The 13,259-nt window shown below is 45.2% G+C and overlaps 2 protein-coding genes across 2 annotated transcripts; both read left to right on the top strand.

The window, feature by feature from the left end:
- Positions 1-5,075: 5,075 nt before the first annotated feature.
- On the top strand, positions 5,076-8,591 carry LOC123047284 (uncharacterized). The gene is made up of 5 exons (XM_044470782.1): positions 5,076-5,337; positions 5,456-5,528; positions 6,234-6,298; positions 6,827-6,936; positions 8,049-8,591. Exons 1-5 carry the CDS (start codon positions 5,224-5,226, stop codon positions 8,356-8,358), a joined length of 672 nt encoding a protein of 223 aa, XP_044326717.1. The 5' UTR covers positions 5,076-5,223; the 3' UTR covers positions 8,359-8,591.
- Positions 8,592-8,820: 229 nt separating this feature from the next.
- On the top strand, positions 8,821-12,039 carry LOC123047283 (ubiquinol oxidase 4, chloroplastic/chromoplastic). Its single transcript, XM_044470781.1, has 9 exons — positions 8,821-9,228; positions 9,317-9,539; positions 9,631-9,724; positions 9,859-9,974; positions 10,197-10,305; positions 10,411-10,479; positions 10,963-11,034; positions 11,154-11,201; positions 11,579-12,039. The coding sequence occupies exons 1-9, from the start codon at positions 9,086-9,088 to the stop codon at positions 11,713-11,715; spliced, it is 1,011 nt and encodes a 336-aa protein (XP_044326716.1). The 5' UTR covers positions 8,821-9,085; the 3' UTR covers positions 11,716-12,039.
- Positions 12,040-13,259: the final 1,220 nt, after the last annotated feature.

Here is a 13,259-nt window from a genome sequence, read left to right as displayed (position 1 = left end):
ACTAGTGCAAGTTCTCTCAACAATAATAACATAATTGGATCACATAACAATCCCTCAACATGCAACAAAGAGTCACTCCAAAGCCACTAATAGCGGAGAACAAACAAAGAGATTATGGTAGGGTACGAAACCACCTCAAAGTTATCCTTTTTGATCTATCTATTCAACGTAGTAAAATAACATGAAGCTATTCTTTTCGTTCGATCTATCATAGAGTTCATACTAGAATAACACCTTAAGACACAAATCAACCAAAACCCTAATGTCACCTAGATACTCCATTGTCACCTCAAGTATTCGTGGGCATGATATGATTATACGATATGCATCACACAATCTCAGATTCATCTATTCAACCAACACAAAGTACTTCAAAGAGTGTCCCAAAGTTTCTACCAGAGAGTCAAGACGAAAACGTGTGCCAACCCCTATGCATAGGTTCATGGGCGGAACCCTCAAGTTGATCACCAAAACATACATCAAGTGGATCACGTGAATATCCTATTGTCACCACAGATAAGCACGGTAAGACATACATCAAGTGTTCCCAAATCCTTAAAGACTCAATCCGATAAGATAACTTCAAAGGGAAAACTCAATCCATTACAAGAGAGTAGAGGGGGAGAAACATCATAAGATCCAACTATAATAGCAAAGCTCGCGATACATCAAGATCGTGCCATATAGAGAACACGAGAGAGAGAGAGAGATCAAACACATAGCTACTGGTACATACCCTCAGCCCCGAGGGTGAACTACTCCCTCCTTGTCATGGAGAGCGCCGGGATGATGAAGATGGCCACCGGTGATGGGTTCCCCCTCCGGCAGGGTGCCGGAACGGGCTCCTGAGAGGTTTTTGGTGGCTACAGAGACTTCCGGCGGTGGAACTCCCGATCTATCTTATGTTCTGATGTTTTCGGGGTATATGGAGATATATAGGTGAAAGAAGTCGGCCGGGGGACGCTCGAGGGGCCCACGAGACAGGGGGCGCGCCCAGGGGGTGGGCGCGCCCTCCTATCTCCTGGCCTCCCCGAAGCTTCCCTGGCTTGTACTCCAAGTCTCCCGGATCATGTTCGTTCCAAAAATTACGCTCCCAAAGGTTTCATTCCGTTTGGACTCCGTTTGATATTCCTTTTCTTCGAAACACTGAAATAGGCAAGAAAACAACAATATGGGCTGGGTCTCCGGTTAGTAGGTTAGTCCCCAAAATGATATAAAAGTGTAAAGTAAAGCCCATAAACATCCAAAACGGGTAATATAATAGCATGGAACAATCAAAAATTATAGATACGTTGGAGACGTATCAATGACACCAGGAGGAGGTGCGCTCTTCGGTAGCTGCGGTGTTTGACCACGAAGGGTTCCATGCGAGCATGACGCCCACTCCCACCTGTCTGTCTCCTCCACTTCATCATGATGGTGGCCGTGCTGGTGGCAATGAACGTGCTCGTAGGAGCGGGCAATGAGACATAGAGGCAATGGCGTCCTGCATGGGACATGGGACCTGCTGGGATAGTTTCCAAAGGGGAATCTGGATTTTTAAGGGAATTTTGGCTTGCTAGATCCATCTATAATCATTTCTAGCACTGTTTTGTTCAACCAAACTATACATAGACTTGGTGGTAAAGCTAGATTTAGGTCCAAGAGACCACTTAATTATGTCTCCATCACCATAGACACAAAGGTGTCTGGCCATGGCAAAAATGCCATTCCATTTATCATAAGGATCTGGACTTAACCTTCTCTTGAAAATGGAACTAATACCTTAACTATGCAATCATGGAAATTGCAAATGTTAAAAAACTGATGAAATTTCTCAGGAGCATATTATCAACAAAAGTATCCTTCTAAAGTTTGGCAATATTCACAACGGCTATAGTAGCTCTTTGAAATACTTAGCCATCAATATTCAACAGGTAATATCTTTTTTTGCCATTACCAGATTGCCAAAAAACCTCCTTCTGTGTGTTAACAAATCTCTTGATAAATGTCTTTGTCAAAAGGAACATAGACATGTAGAGTATGCTATACTAAAAAGATTAGAGTTCAAAAGAGTTAATCTACCACAAGAGGATGCAGAACTACCAATCCAAGAGTCACATATTTTTAAATGTATTTGGATTCCATCAAATCCCAATCCAACACCCTCAGGCAAGAGAAGCTCACATGAACCCACAAGGTATTTCATAGGAAAGTACCCAATCTGACAGCTAAAAATGTGAGCATAAATCATAAAAAATTCATCATCATCTCCCGCACATAGGATTTCTCTTTTGTGGAAGTGATCCCAGGCATCATTTTAAACATATGAAGTCATAATTTGAGGTAGCCTTGTGGGGAAGACGATCAATGCATAATGCAGTATCATCTGCATATTGAATAATAGCTACACCATTTTTAATCAGACCAAGAGCAAGACCTACTAATAAATGATGTGCTACCATGTGTCATGCATGACAATAAAAAAAATTCATCTGTAAAATATTAATATATGATATTATGCACCACATATATAGCACTCTATGTTTTATTCTGCGGGAACATACTAGTGTCACAGATAGTGTATCATATTCCCCACTAGAAGCAGCCTAACCGATGTGATGTCTTTCTCAAAATACAAATAAAAAGAAGGCGAAGTATCCAGTGAAAATAGGTACTCAGTGAAAATCTGAAAATTCACACATGATCCATCGGATATATAATGAACGGCACCGATCAAAGGTGGGATCTCTAACTATCCACTTAAACACAATTAGCGATAACCCCCTGTTCTCTCGGTGATTAACCAATATCATGTGGGGGATTGCCTTGCCCAACTCCAATCTAACTCTTCCCTGGCCGATCCATAGGGATGCTTCCTGCAGCCGCAAGGCCCGAGGCGGGGCGGACAGAACCGGCGGCGAAACGGGCACGCAGCGCATCAGAGCTCTCATCGGCAGGCAGGGCTCCCAAGGACTTGAGGCGAGGACGCCGCCCCGGCGGAAGGCAAGGTTATCCGCGACGTCCGCCCCGGCAGCTTCGCCGACGACGCACGCCGTGTAGCGGAGGAGTGGGACTGCATAGGTGACACGCACGCGACAGACCAGCCGCAGTGGTGAAACTGAGCGGCCTGGTGTTTCCAGTGCATCCGAGATGCTGCGCCACGATGACAGTGGTCGGCGGGTGTGACCTGCAGGGTAGCCGCGTCCATCACAGTAGCGTCCAAATGCGTCGACCTCGACCGGCGACACGCGGACGCGGGCTGCCCCATGCTATGCTTTTCTCTGAAAATTTGTAGCTCAACTATATAGTTCTCTGAAGAAACGTCCGCACAACCTCTGTTATTTCGGAAAATGTACCTAAACATGCTGAAGCTTTTGCATTGAAATTTGCTATATTGTTAGTGTTGGAGTTGTGCAACTCTCCTGTGGTGATTGTTCGGTGGCATCTCGTTGGAAATTGTGTCATGAACTCAAGAGATATCAAAGTGATGTGTAGTCGCTTGCCTAACTGAATGTTCCAGCTCGCTGGAACCAAATTTTACTGTAACACAGTGTACGAGTTAGCTGCGACAATCACAGTAGCATCCAGATGCGTCAACCTCGAACGGCAACACGCGGACGCATGCTGCCCCATGCTACGCTTTTCTCTGAAAAATTGTAGCCAACTATACAGTTCTCAGAAGAAACGTCCGCACAACCTCTCTTATTTCAGAAAATGTACCTGAACATGCTAGCTCGATCATAAGAGTTGTGCAATGTTTGGCTGGGGCTTGTCCCTCTGTTTGTTTCTAAACTTGCTTGTAAAGACTGTAATTTGGGCCCATGTACATGTGTCTAGCTACAAAAAGATTAAGATTGATTGGGTGGTGGGCTCGTTGCAAAAATCTCTGTGTAGGAGGCAAAAGAATATGAATACAGAACTTCAGAATTCTTGCACAGTTTCAGCTTGATAAAATGTTGGCATGAAGCCCATAAACTAACATCTTTGTAGAGTTTTGCACGGTTCAACTTGATAAAATATTGGCACAATGTCAATTGACAAATCACGCAACACATGAACTTTATCAATGTAGTTCACCAAAACAAGCAACTAGCAATGTTTCTCTACAGATAAAGAAAATTCAGTAGCAGGTAACAAAAGGAGTTCTGAAAGAACGACATTGAAGCTCTCAACGGAGGCCCTTTCACGACCGACGGCATTGAGTACTCTGAAGATTGAGATGCAACCGACGAAGGGTGAGCAGCCAATGGAGACCTGTCACGACAGACGGAGGAAAGGTCATGGCTTCAGTCGCCACCGGCCGAGGATGAGTTGTAGCCGATGTAGGGCCCGTCGCTGCCGTCGGAGGGAAGGACATAACTCGAGTCGCCACCGGCGGAGGATGAGCCGCAGCGGACAGAGGGCCTGTTGCTGCCATCGGAGGGGCCGTCGTTGCCGTCGAAAGGCAAGGGCTCACGGCCGCCGAAACGTGATTCACGTTAAGATTGAAACGTAAACCACCTTGATGGTGAACAAGCCAGGGGGTTTTCTGCTAACTGTGTTTAAGTGGATCATTAGAGATCCCACCTTTGATCAGTGCCGTTCGTTATATATCTGATGGACCACGTGAGAATTTTTAGATTTTCACTGAGGACCTTTTTTCACCTGATACTTCGCCTAAAAAGAATAACACATCACACATGATCGAAAAATCCATACTTTTTTTTTCTTTGTGGAAAATTCATACATACATAAAAACTCAGTAATAAACTTGAGCGACTACCATCCAAACCCCCAACACGAAACCGTTGGATCATTGTACGAATTTCGGGTTTGGTAGCGATTGTAGCGAGGAAGATGGAATGGCATGAATATTGGTACCGTAGTACTCCCTCTGTAAATTAATATAAGATCGTTAAGCTCACTAGTATATTAGTTTACAAAGGAGTACTGATAATCTTTTGATATTTTCTGAAACGAAAAAAAAGGCCAATAGGCAGTGGACAAGGAAAAAAGAATCCGGTTCGGTGCCCCCGGCACCGCCGCCGCGTTGCCCTCCGACGCTCCCCCGTCCGTAGCCGCTGGGCGCTGGCTATTTCGGCCCGCCTCCCTCGCCGCCGCCCGTTCCGTTCCGTTTCTTCCTTCGCAAGTTGGTCGCGCGCTCAAGGAGCCGAATCGCTCACCTTTCCCCCCCAAACCCCGCTCCCCCCGAACGAAATCCTCCAGAAAAAAAATCCCACCGAGCGAGCAGAGGACACCGAGATGGCGGCTCGGCGGCTGGCCGGCGCGGGCCGCGCGGTGCTCTCGCTGCCCAGCGTGCGGCGGCGGGCGACCAACTCCTGGGCCGCCGTCCGCGACACCTTCTTCTCCACCAAGGTAAGCTCCCCCCGCCCCGCCCAGATCAAATCAAATTAACCCCATCCCTGACGCCCCCCCGACCCGCGCGCCTCTCGTGATCTGGTTTTGATCCCCCGACGCGGTCCGTGCCGTGCAGGAAGTGTTCGAGAGCCACCGCGTCGTCTTCACCGTCGGCACCTCCATCGCCTCCGTCCTCACGGCCTGGGCCGGTACGCCCCTGTTCATTCCCCTGCTCTCTCACGCAGTTCGTAAACTCTGTATGCTGTTCTCGGGTTCAGAGTGTGTCGTTGGCTTGTCTGATTGATTTAGTTGTTTTAATTGATGTATCTGACTATCTGAGGGAGAGAGAGTTGTGCAACTGCTTGCTGCTAAACCCTAATTAGTCTGTTTGGCTTATGTAAGACCATAGGGCACACCTCAATTGGCACCACAGCTGCAGTAGAGCAATTTTGTTTCAGAATGCCCCATTGGTGGTGGTGACTGAATGCAAGTGCACCAAGTTACAATCTAATTGATGAGTTTTTCTCCCCAATCGCTGCGCACTAGTACAGTAGCAATTACTTTACTGGAGTATTTCACTTGAAATGTTGGATTCTTTGGTGATCCTCAGTTTAGTTGAGACGTGGAACTACTTTTGCCCCTTACCTGACTAGTAAATGTCAAGTAATTCCGATATGCGTGCTTAATTTGAAGTCAGACTACTTGCCTTTTTTCAACTGATGATAGGCCCCTTTTCGTGCACTGCAATTAACAAAGGAAGTCCGCTTTATGTGCTGCTTTTGTTCATGTTGGTAATGCATGCCGAGTGGAGCATATGCCATTATGCTGTACACTGTACTGTTTCTTAAGTTACTTGGTAATTCTCTCTTTGGATGATTTACAGTTTCTAATATATTTTTAATTTCTTGTTATAGGTTACTCTCTTCGTCATATGCAGCAAACAAAGATCGACAAGAGGCTTCATTCCATTGAGGAATCTGTAAGCAATTTAGGAGATAGTCTGTTAATGTCATGGTTATTTGTTTTGTGAATGGGTTACATTCTTCTCCTTTTGTAATGTGCATTTCTCGGTGCACGACTTATAGAAATGCTAATAGGCAGTTAGACTCTTGACAGAAGTTCAAGATGGCTCCAGGGTAGCTTATTGGCATAAGACAATCAGAACCCTGTGTGCATATGTCTTACCTTGTCAATTCAGTGCAACATGCTTTCATGTTTTCTGATGATGAGATTAACATGTATTTTGTTGTTTGTTTCATCTTTTTTTAAAAGAAATTTGAGGTGATGATATTTAACATTTGTGATGAGTTATGGTGTGTTTATAACAGTGAAGCTTTACACTCTGATGGTCACAACTTTCATACAGTTAGAAACATCTGCTTCCATTTCCTGTTTCATTCTAGACGGCGGATCGACTACCTGATGTACTTTCAATATTTATTTGTTTCACTGAATATGTACTCTGGACAAACTTTGATATATTTCTTCTCTTTTATTTTCTGAACAGTTGAGGAACACCCACAAAGTTGAACATGATGAGATCAAAAAGATTGTTACCTCCTATAATATTAGCACTTCAGCTTGTATAGCCACTGCATTGACAACTACGGTTGTTGGGTATGTTCATGCTGTTCTTAATATATATACTACTGTGATCCAAACCTTTTTCAATACTATATGTATTGGTAGCACCAGGCATATGCTACTTACTCTCTAAATACTAAGGTTTCACTGTCAAGCTTTTATATGCTCTGTATGCTCATATTAATGCAGTCAATGCTGATCAGCATGCCTCAACTCTCCATCAATCATACTCCCTCCGTCCGGAAATACTTGTCATCAAAATAGATGAAAATGGATGTATCTAGAACTAAAATACATCTAGATACATCCATTCCAATGACAAGTATTTCCGGATGGAGGGAGTAGAATCGTATGTTCATATAAACTGTAACACTGACATACTGAGTTAGGATGTGAGTGCCTATTTACTTTTATGTTATTTTATCGGTTGCTTTCAAGTTTATTTTTCATTTCTGCAGAGATAGTATTTAATATCACAGCTTGTTTTCTATTACCCTGCTTCAACTTAGTGTAGCCCTCATGCTGCCACATATTTAGTTGAATACCCTGCTCCAACTGTACACATTGCTGGGTCATGCACAAACGAGATAGTTTTATTGTGATCTTCTGTATATGTTCCAAAGGAACTCCATAATCGAAACCCCTGCTAAAGTTCCTGTTACATCTGAGTACATTTTGAAATAATTAAGAGTGAGTGCTGGACATAGGCTATTTACTTTGGGTTATTTTATTGATTGCTTTTGAGAGTTTTAATTTTGTGCAAAGAATGTATTTAATATCGCATCTGGTTTTGAATACCCTGCTCCAACTTGGCACCGCCTGGATATGCATAAAGGCAAAAGTGTAGTAGTTCACGCACATTTATTTAGTCGAATACTCTGCTCCAACTAAGTGCATTACTGGTAAATGCACAGATGACATAGTTTTGCCATGATTCTGCATATTCAACGAATTTTGAAAAAAACATGCTAAACTTGCTGTCACGCCTCAGTTCCCTTGAATTAATTGCGAGTGAGTGGTGCACATAGGTGGTCCTGGTCTCTGCCCTGAACCTCAGAATCCATTCTGACACCAACGCTGAATTATCAGTGCTATCATCTTTTAAACCTGAACGATGAAGCCTGCCAACCTTGTGTGACTTTCAGGTACGCCCTGGGGTGGCGCGGCGGAGCCTGGTACACCCGGAGGATCGTCCGGAGGGAGCAGCAGAAGCTGATGGGCCAGATAAAGTCGCAGAACCGGTGGCACTGGCGCCCCTTCAGCAAGCTGAGGACCCGGTTCAGGAGCAACCGGCACGCCTCCAAGACCTCCGACGCCGCGCCACTTCCCGGCAAGGACGCCGAGGCCTCCATCAACAAGGGCCAGGGCAGCGAGGCCCTTTCGAACAACGCAGCCTCGGCGAACGCCAGCAGTGGCTCCCAGCCAGCAGCGGCGGCCGCGGCGGGCTGCAGATGACTCTGGTTAGAAAGAAAACGCGGGTTTTGAAGGAAACAACCGATGACGTGCCTGGGAAGGAGATCGAGGGCAAAGAAGATGCTAAGACGTTGTAGGTTTATATATGGACTGACAGTCGACCAGCCAGTCACTACTAATCTTTTGCCAATAAAAAGAAATGCCGGCCTTAATCCGGTGGTGGCTAATTTTGTAGCGTTAACCAGGAAACCATCTGGATGATTTGATAAGTACTTCCTCCGTCCCGAAATTCTTGTATTAGATTCGTCTAGATAAGGATGTACCTAATACTAAAACGCGACTTGATACATCCTGTAGGTGTAGGTTCAGTGAACCGAACGGCATTTCACAACCTTACAGATGTTCGAGTTGGCAGCAAAGTTGACTGAATTCGTAGCGCGCTCCGCCTCTCGTTCCGCACCGGGGACACGGACGGCACGGCACTGGCGATCAAGGCCGCAGTCAGTCGACACAACCCAATCCACTGCCCACGCGCACCCGGTCGCGGTCACGCTACCCTCGCTTCGCCTCCTCCGTCCGCCCGGCTGACACCTGCCGCCGCGCGCCGTCGTTTCCGCGGCCGTCGCGCTCCCGACGACAAAACGACCCACGCGCGGCGCGCCCCCGCGAATATACCCACCACCCCGCCACTACCCATCTCGCCGCCGTGCCCCCCTCACACACTGCCACATCCCCCAGACCCCGGGCGAATATCCACTCCAACACCGCCATGGCCGCCTCCGCGGCGCCGCTCCGGGCCGCGCTCGCCCGCAGCCCCGCCCCCGCCGCCGCCGCGCGCACCCCGCCGGCCTTCCTCCCGCTCCCTCCCCGCGCCCGCGGCATCCGCCTCAATCCGGTCGTCCTCGCCTCCGGGTAACCCGCTCGACCCGATCCCCCGCTCCCTCCTCGCCGTTCCGCTCTCTCTCTCTCTGCTCGCCCCGTTGATTTCGTGTCTGCGCAGGAGGGGGAGGAGGATCCGCGCGGAGGCGACGGCGAGGACGCGGCAGGAGAAGGAGCAGCAGGAGGCCGAGGTGTCCGCCGTCGAGGACTCCTTCCCCGTCAGGGAGGCGGCCGCCACGCCTGCCCCGGAGGAGGAAGGGGGATTCGACGACGAGCTCACCCTCGCCGGCGAGGACGGCGACTGGGTCGTCAGGTTCGAGCAGTCCTTCAACATATTCCTCACGGTGAGTGTCTGACTCCAGCCCTGGTCCCCGGCGCATTCGAGGTCATCAGATTTCACTCTGGGCCTCAACGTTTGCTGTGTCCGCACCGCAGGATACTGTCATCTTTATACTGGATATTCTGTACCGCGACCGGGACTACGCCAGGTTCTTCGTGCTTGAGACCATCGCCAGGGTGCCATATTTCGGTGAGGATCTCATCTCACCTGCCTCTCGATTTCGCCTGTACATATGGTTTTGGTATGGTTCTCTTGTATGAGACCTTTGGACTGTTGAATAGTCTAGTTACTGTTGACTGACTGACTGGTCGATTGTTGAGCAGCATTTATATCGGTGCTTCACTTGTACGAGACCTTTGGCTGGTCTAGAAGAGCTGACAATATCAAAGTGCACTTTGCTGAAAGCATGAATGAGTTCCATCACCTCTTAATCATGGAAGTATGTCCAAAATCTTTTATATGTCTGTTCATTCAATGTTTTTATGTCAAAAATGAATATATCCTGTTTTCTACTAAGCCCTTAACTTCAGCTCTAGATATATACTCCCTCCGTCCCATAATATAAGAGCGTTTCTTATATTATGGGACGGAGGGAGTAGTTTTCTGTTGGATTATGTTATTGCATATTTCTTACCTTCTTCCTTCTCTGGGTTCATATTAGGCATTGGGTGGCAACTCTGTATGGCTTGATCGCTTTCTTGCGCGGTTTAGCGCCTTTTTTTACTACTTCGTCACTGTTGGCATGTACATGCTGAGCCCAAGAATGGCATGTGAGTACACATATTAATTCTACTCATGAAGTAGATGTTTCTTTTTTGTTACTGTGTTTTTGTGATGATGATAAAGCTGCTCTGGACTCGGATATCTATGTGCAGACCACTTTTCAGAATGTGTTGAGAGGCATGCATACTCAACTTATGACAAGTTCCTGAAGCTCAATGGAGGTAAGGCAGCTTTAGTGGGTTAAGTAAATTCTTCCTGTTGTGCAAGTTCTGTATCTAGGATTTTATGGAATGACAGCACCTTGCCTATTGAATACTGAGTATTAGCTTATATAGTAAAGTTGGTTATCTCTTGTTTCCCATGTTTGATTTGAAGTGAACAACCTTCTGTTCAGAATTTATTGAGCTAAGGGGTTGAGGGCCAAATCATTGTAACTTTGTAATGGAATCCATTTTGCAATCTATATCATTATCCTTTAACCTATATTTAAATCTGCCCTTCCTAATCCTACCAAAAAATGGAAAGCTTAAATCGTACAAACCATTGATTGCTCTTTGCTTAAATCATAGTTTTGGTGCCTACCTACCTGGGCACTGGGAAAGCTGCTAACTCAGTTAATGTGTTCTCCCAATCCAAACATATTTGCTTTGCTGCAATGACACTTCCAGTTCCGTAATAATGTCAGCTACTCGTTCTTATTTCAGAGGAGTTGAAAAAACTACCAGCTCCAGAGGTGGCTGTAAACTATTACATGAATGAGGATCTCTACATGTTTGGTAGGCCCTTACTTCACTTGTGTTCTTTTCTAGACATACCTTAACCTGTATTTATTCTATGCTTTATAAGTATTAAACATTAATATCTATGCTTATTGCTTGCATGGCTTGTTTCTCAGATGAGTTTCAAACATCAAGAGCACCAAATTCTAGGAGGCCTAAAGTTGGTATAGTTCTTTCTCCCCCCTGGCAGTTTTACTGAGTTAAGGTTTTCAGAATGTCAGGGCTTAACAAGTTGCCTGTAGCTTTGGGAATTAATTTCACTGATTTGTCTGTTCAAAGACATGAGTTCATTGGAAAAGTGTGCTAGCTGCCACCTTTTGCTGGAACATATATTATAGAAAACCCATCAAATCACAGTTATGATTCATTTCAGTAGATTGTTACTTGATCTGCTGACTCTCCTACTTCTGCCATTCGGATTTTAACACTCTGTGCTGATAATATAGCGCCTATATAAAAAAAGCTGGACTCTCCCCTTTAATGCTTTGTCCATAAAGATTGTATGAATGAACTGCTCACTGCTCCCCTTATCCCATTGCAGATAACTTGTATGATGTATTCGTGAATGTACGGGACGATGAGGCGGAGCATTGCAAGACAATGAAGGCCTGTCAAACGCATGAAACCCTCCGTTCTCCTCATGCCGTGCAGAGCTCAATAGAAGCTGATGCAGAATGATTCTGTCAAGAAGTCCCCTGGAAATGAAGACTGAACGGTTGTACGTACCTCCGTGCTAGAGCATCGTAGAGTATCATACTAAATTTTGGTGATATATTGTATCCCATCTTCGTTTCATTTTCTTCTTCTCTTTGTATGTAGACATTAATTAGCCCAGACTTCCGTACTTGTGAATCTTATTTACATAGTAGAAATATTAATATAAACGTATCGCTGATTCACAATGAGAAATGTGCACCATGGACCAGGCATTAATGCGGGCCATGAATGTTTTGATTTGTGTAACATGAAGGGTTTTGGTGAAAAGCCTTGATGCTTTGCTGATTCGATTTTTGCTGTAGAAAAGTCATTGACAAATCTGCGATGAGGATACATGTTGTGGAGATTGTCAGCTTAGCTCAAGAATGATGGGGATAACCGCATCTGTTAACCTAACCCATTATATTGCTTTAAAGGTTAAAAATGCTTGAACATTCGCTCTATAGGAGATAAAAAGACCCACGGTGGTCTTACTCTCACAAATGAATGAGACATCGAAATGCATTTTCACCGTATAAGTAGTACATATACATATGGGGAACGCTAAAATTCAGTCGACTGAGACTTTACGAAGTCTCAGTCGACGAGATTAGCTGTCCAGTTTCATCGACCTGTTTCAATCGCTGATGTATTCTTCTTTTTCAAAACGCACTAGGCCTTCCGCTACTTGGGTTGTGGGCTGTGGCTTGAGGCCCTTTTTTTTGTGCTTGTCTGTCTGTTTTTATATTCTCGTACTCGTCCCATGTAAATATTTGTATCTCTTTTCTTCTTTTTTGCTGGGTTGTGTGCACTGTGTATGTACAGAAGAGAGAAGTTTTGTTTTGAACACACAGAAGAAGAAAGTTAATCGGGCAGATGACTCTATGTTTATGTATACAGTATACATGTGTACTTGTATTTTCATTTTTGATTTTTTTATCTTTCTTTTTTAGGAAATATGGAACATTTTATACTTTTTAGGAACCTACATTTTGACACCGCATGAACAATTTTTATTCTCACATGTTGTTGTCTTATTTTTTTATTCTGAGATGTGGTTGCCTTTTCTACATGACTTTTGTTTTATTTCCTTATTTGTATCCTGTCTATATTTTTTTCTTTTTTTACTTTGTTTCTCCGTGTATTACCCAAAAACAAATTTTTATTGTGTTTATATGCTATGTGTTTTTTTTCACAGGCATACACCGTAAAGTTGCATGCCTCACACTAGGCATGCAACTGCAAGTGTCGCCCTCGACTGCAACTGACCTTTGTTTTGTCGGAGAACAGTGGAAGAGAGGAGGAGTAGTTGCATGTTTGTCACTAAGCATGCAATTGCAAATGTCGCCCTCAACTGCAACTGCATGTCCACACAAGCGACTGCAATTGACTTTCGTTCTATCGATGGGCGGCAGGAGGGGGTAGTTGCATGCCTCAGACTAGGCATGCAACTGCAAGTGTCGTCCTTGACTGCAACTGCATGCCTACCCACCCGGTTGCAACTAATATTTTTCTTATGTCGGAGG

Source organism: Triticum aestivum, chromosome 2B (genome assembly GCF_018294505.1).
Source record: "Triticum aestivum cultivar Chinese Spring chromosome 2B, IWGSC CS RefSeq v2.1, whole genome shotgun sequence".
Lineage (NCBI taxonomy): Eukaryota > Viridiplantae > Streptophyta > Magnoliopsida > Poales > Poaceae > Triticum > Triticum aestivum.
The sequence above is the reverse complement of the archived record's forward strand: the minus strand, read 5'-3'. Positions and strand labels throughout refer to the sequence as shown.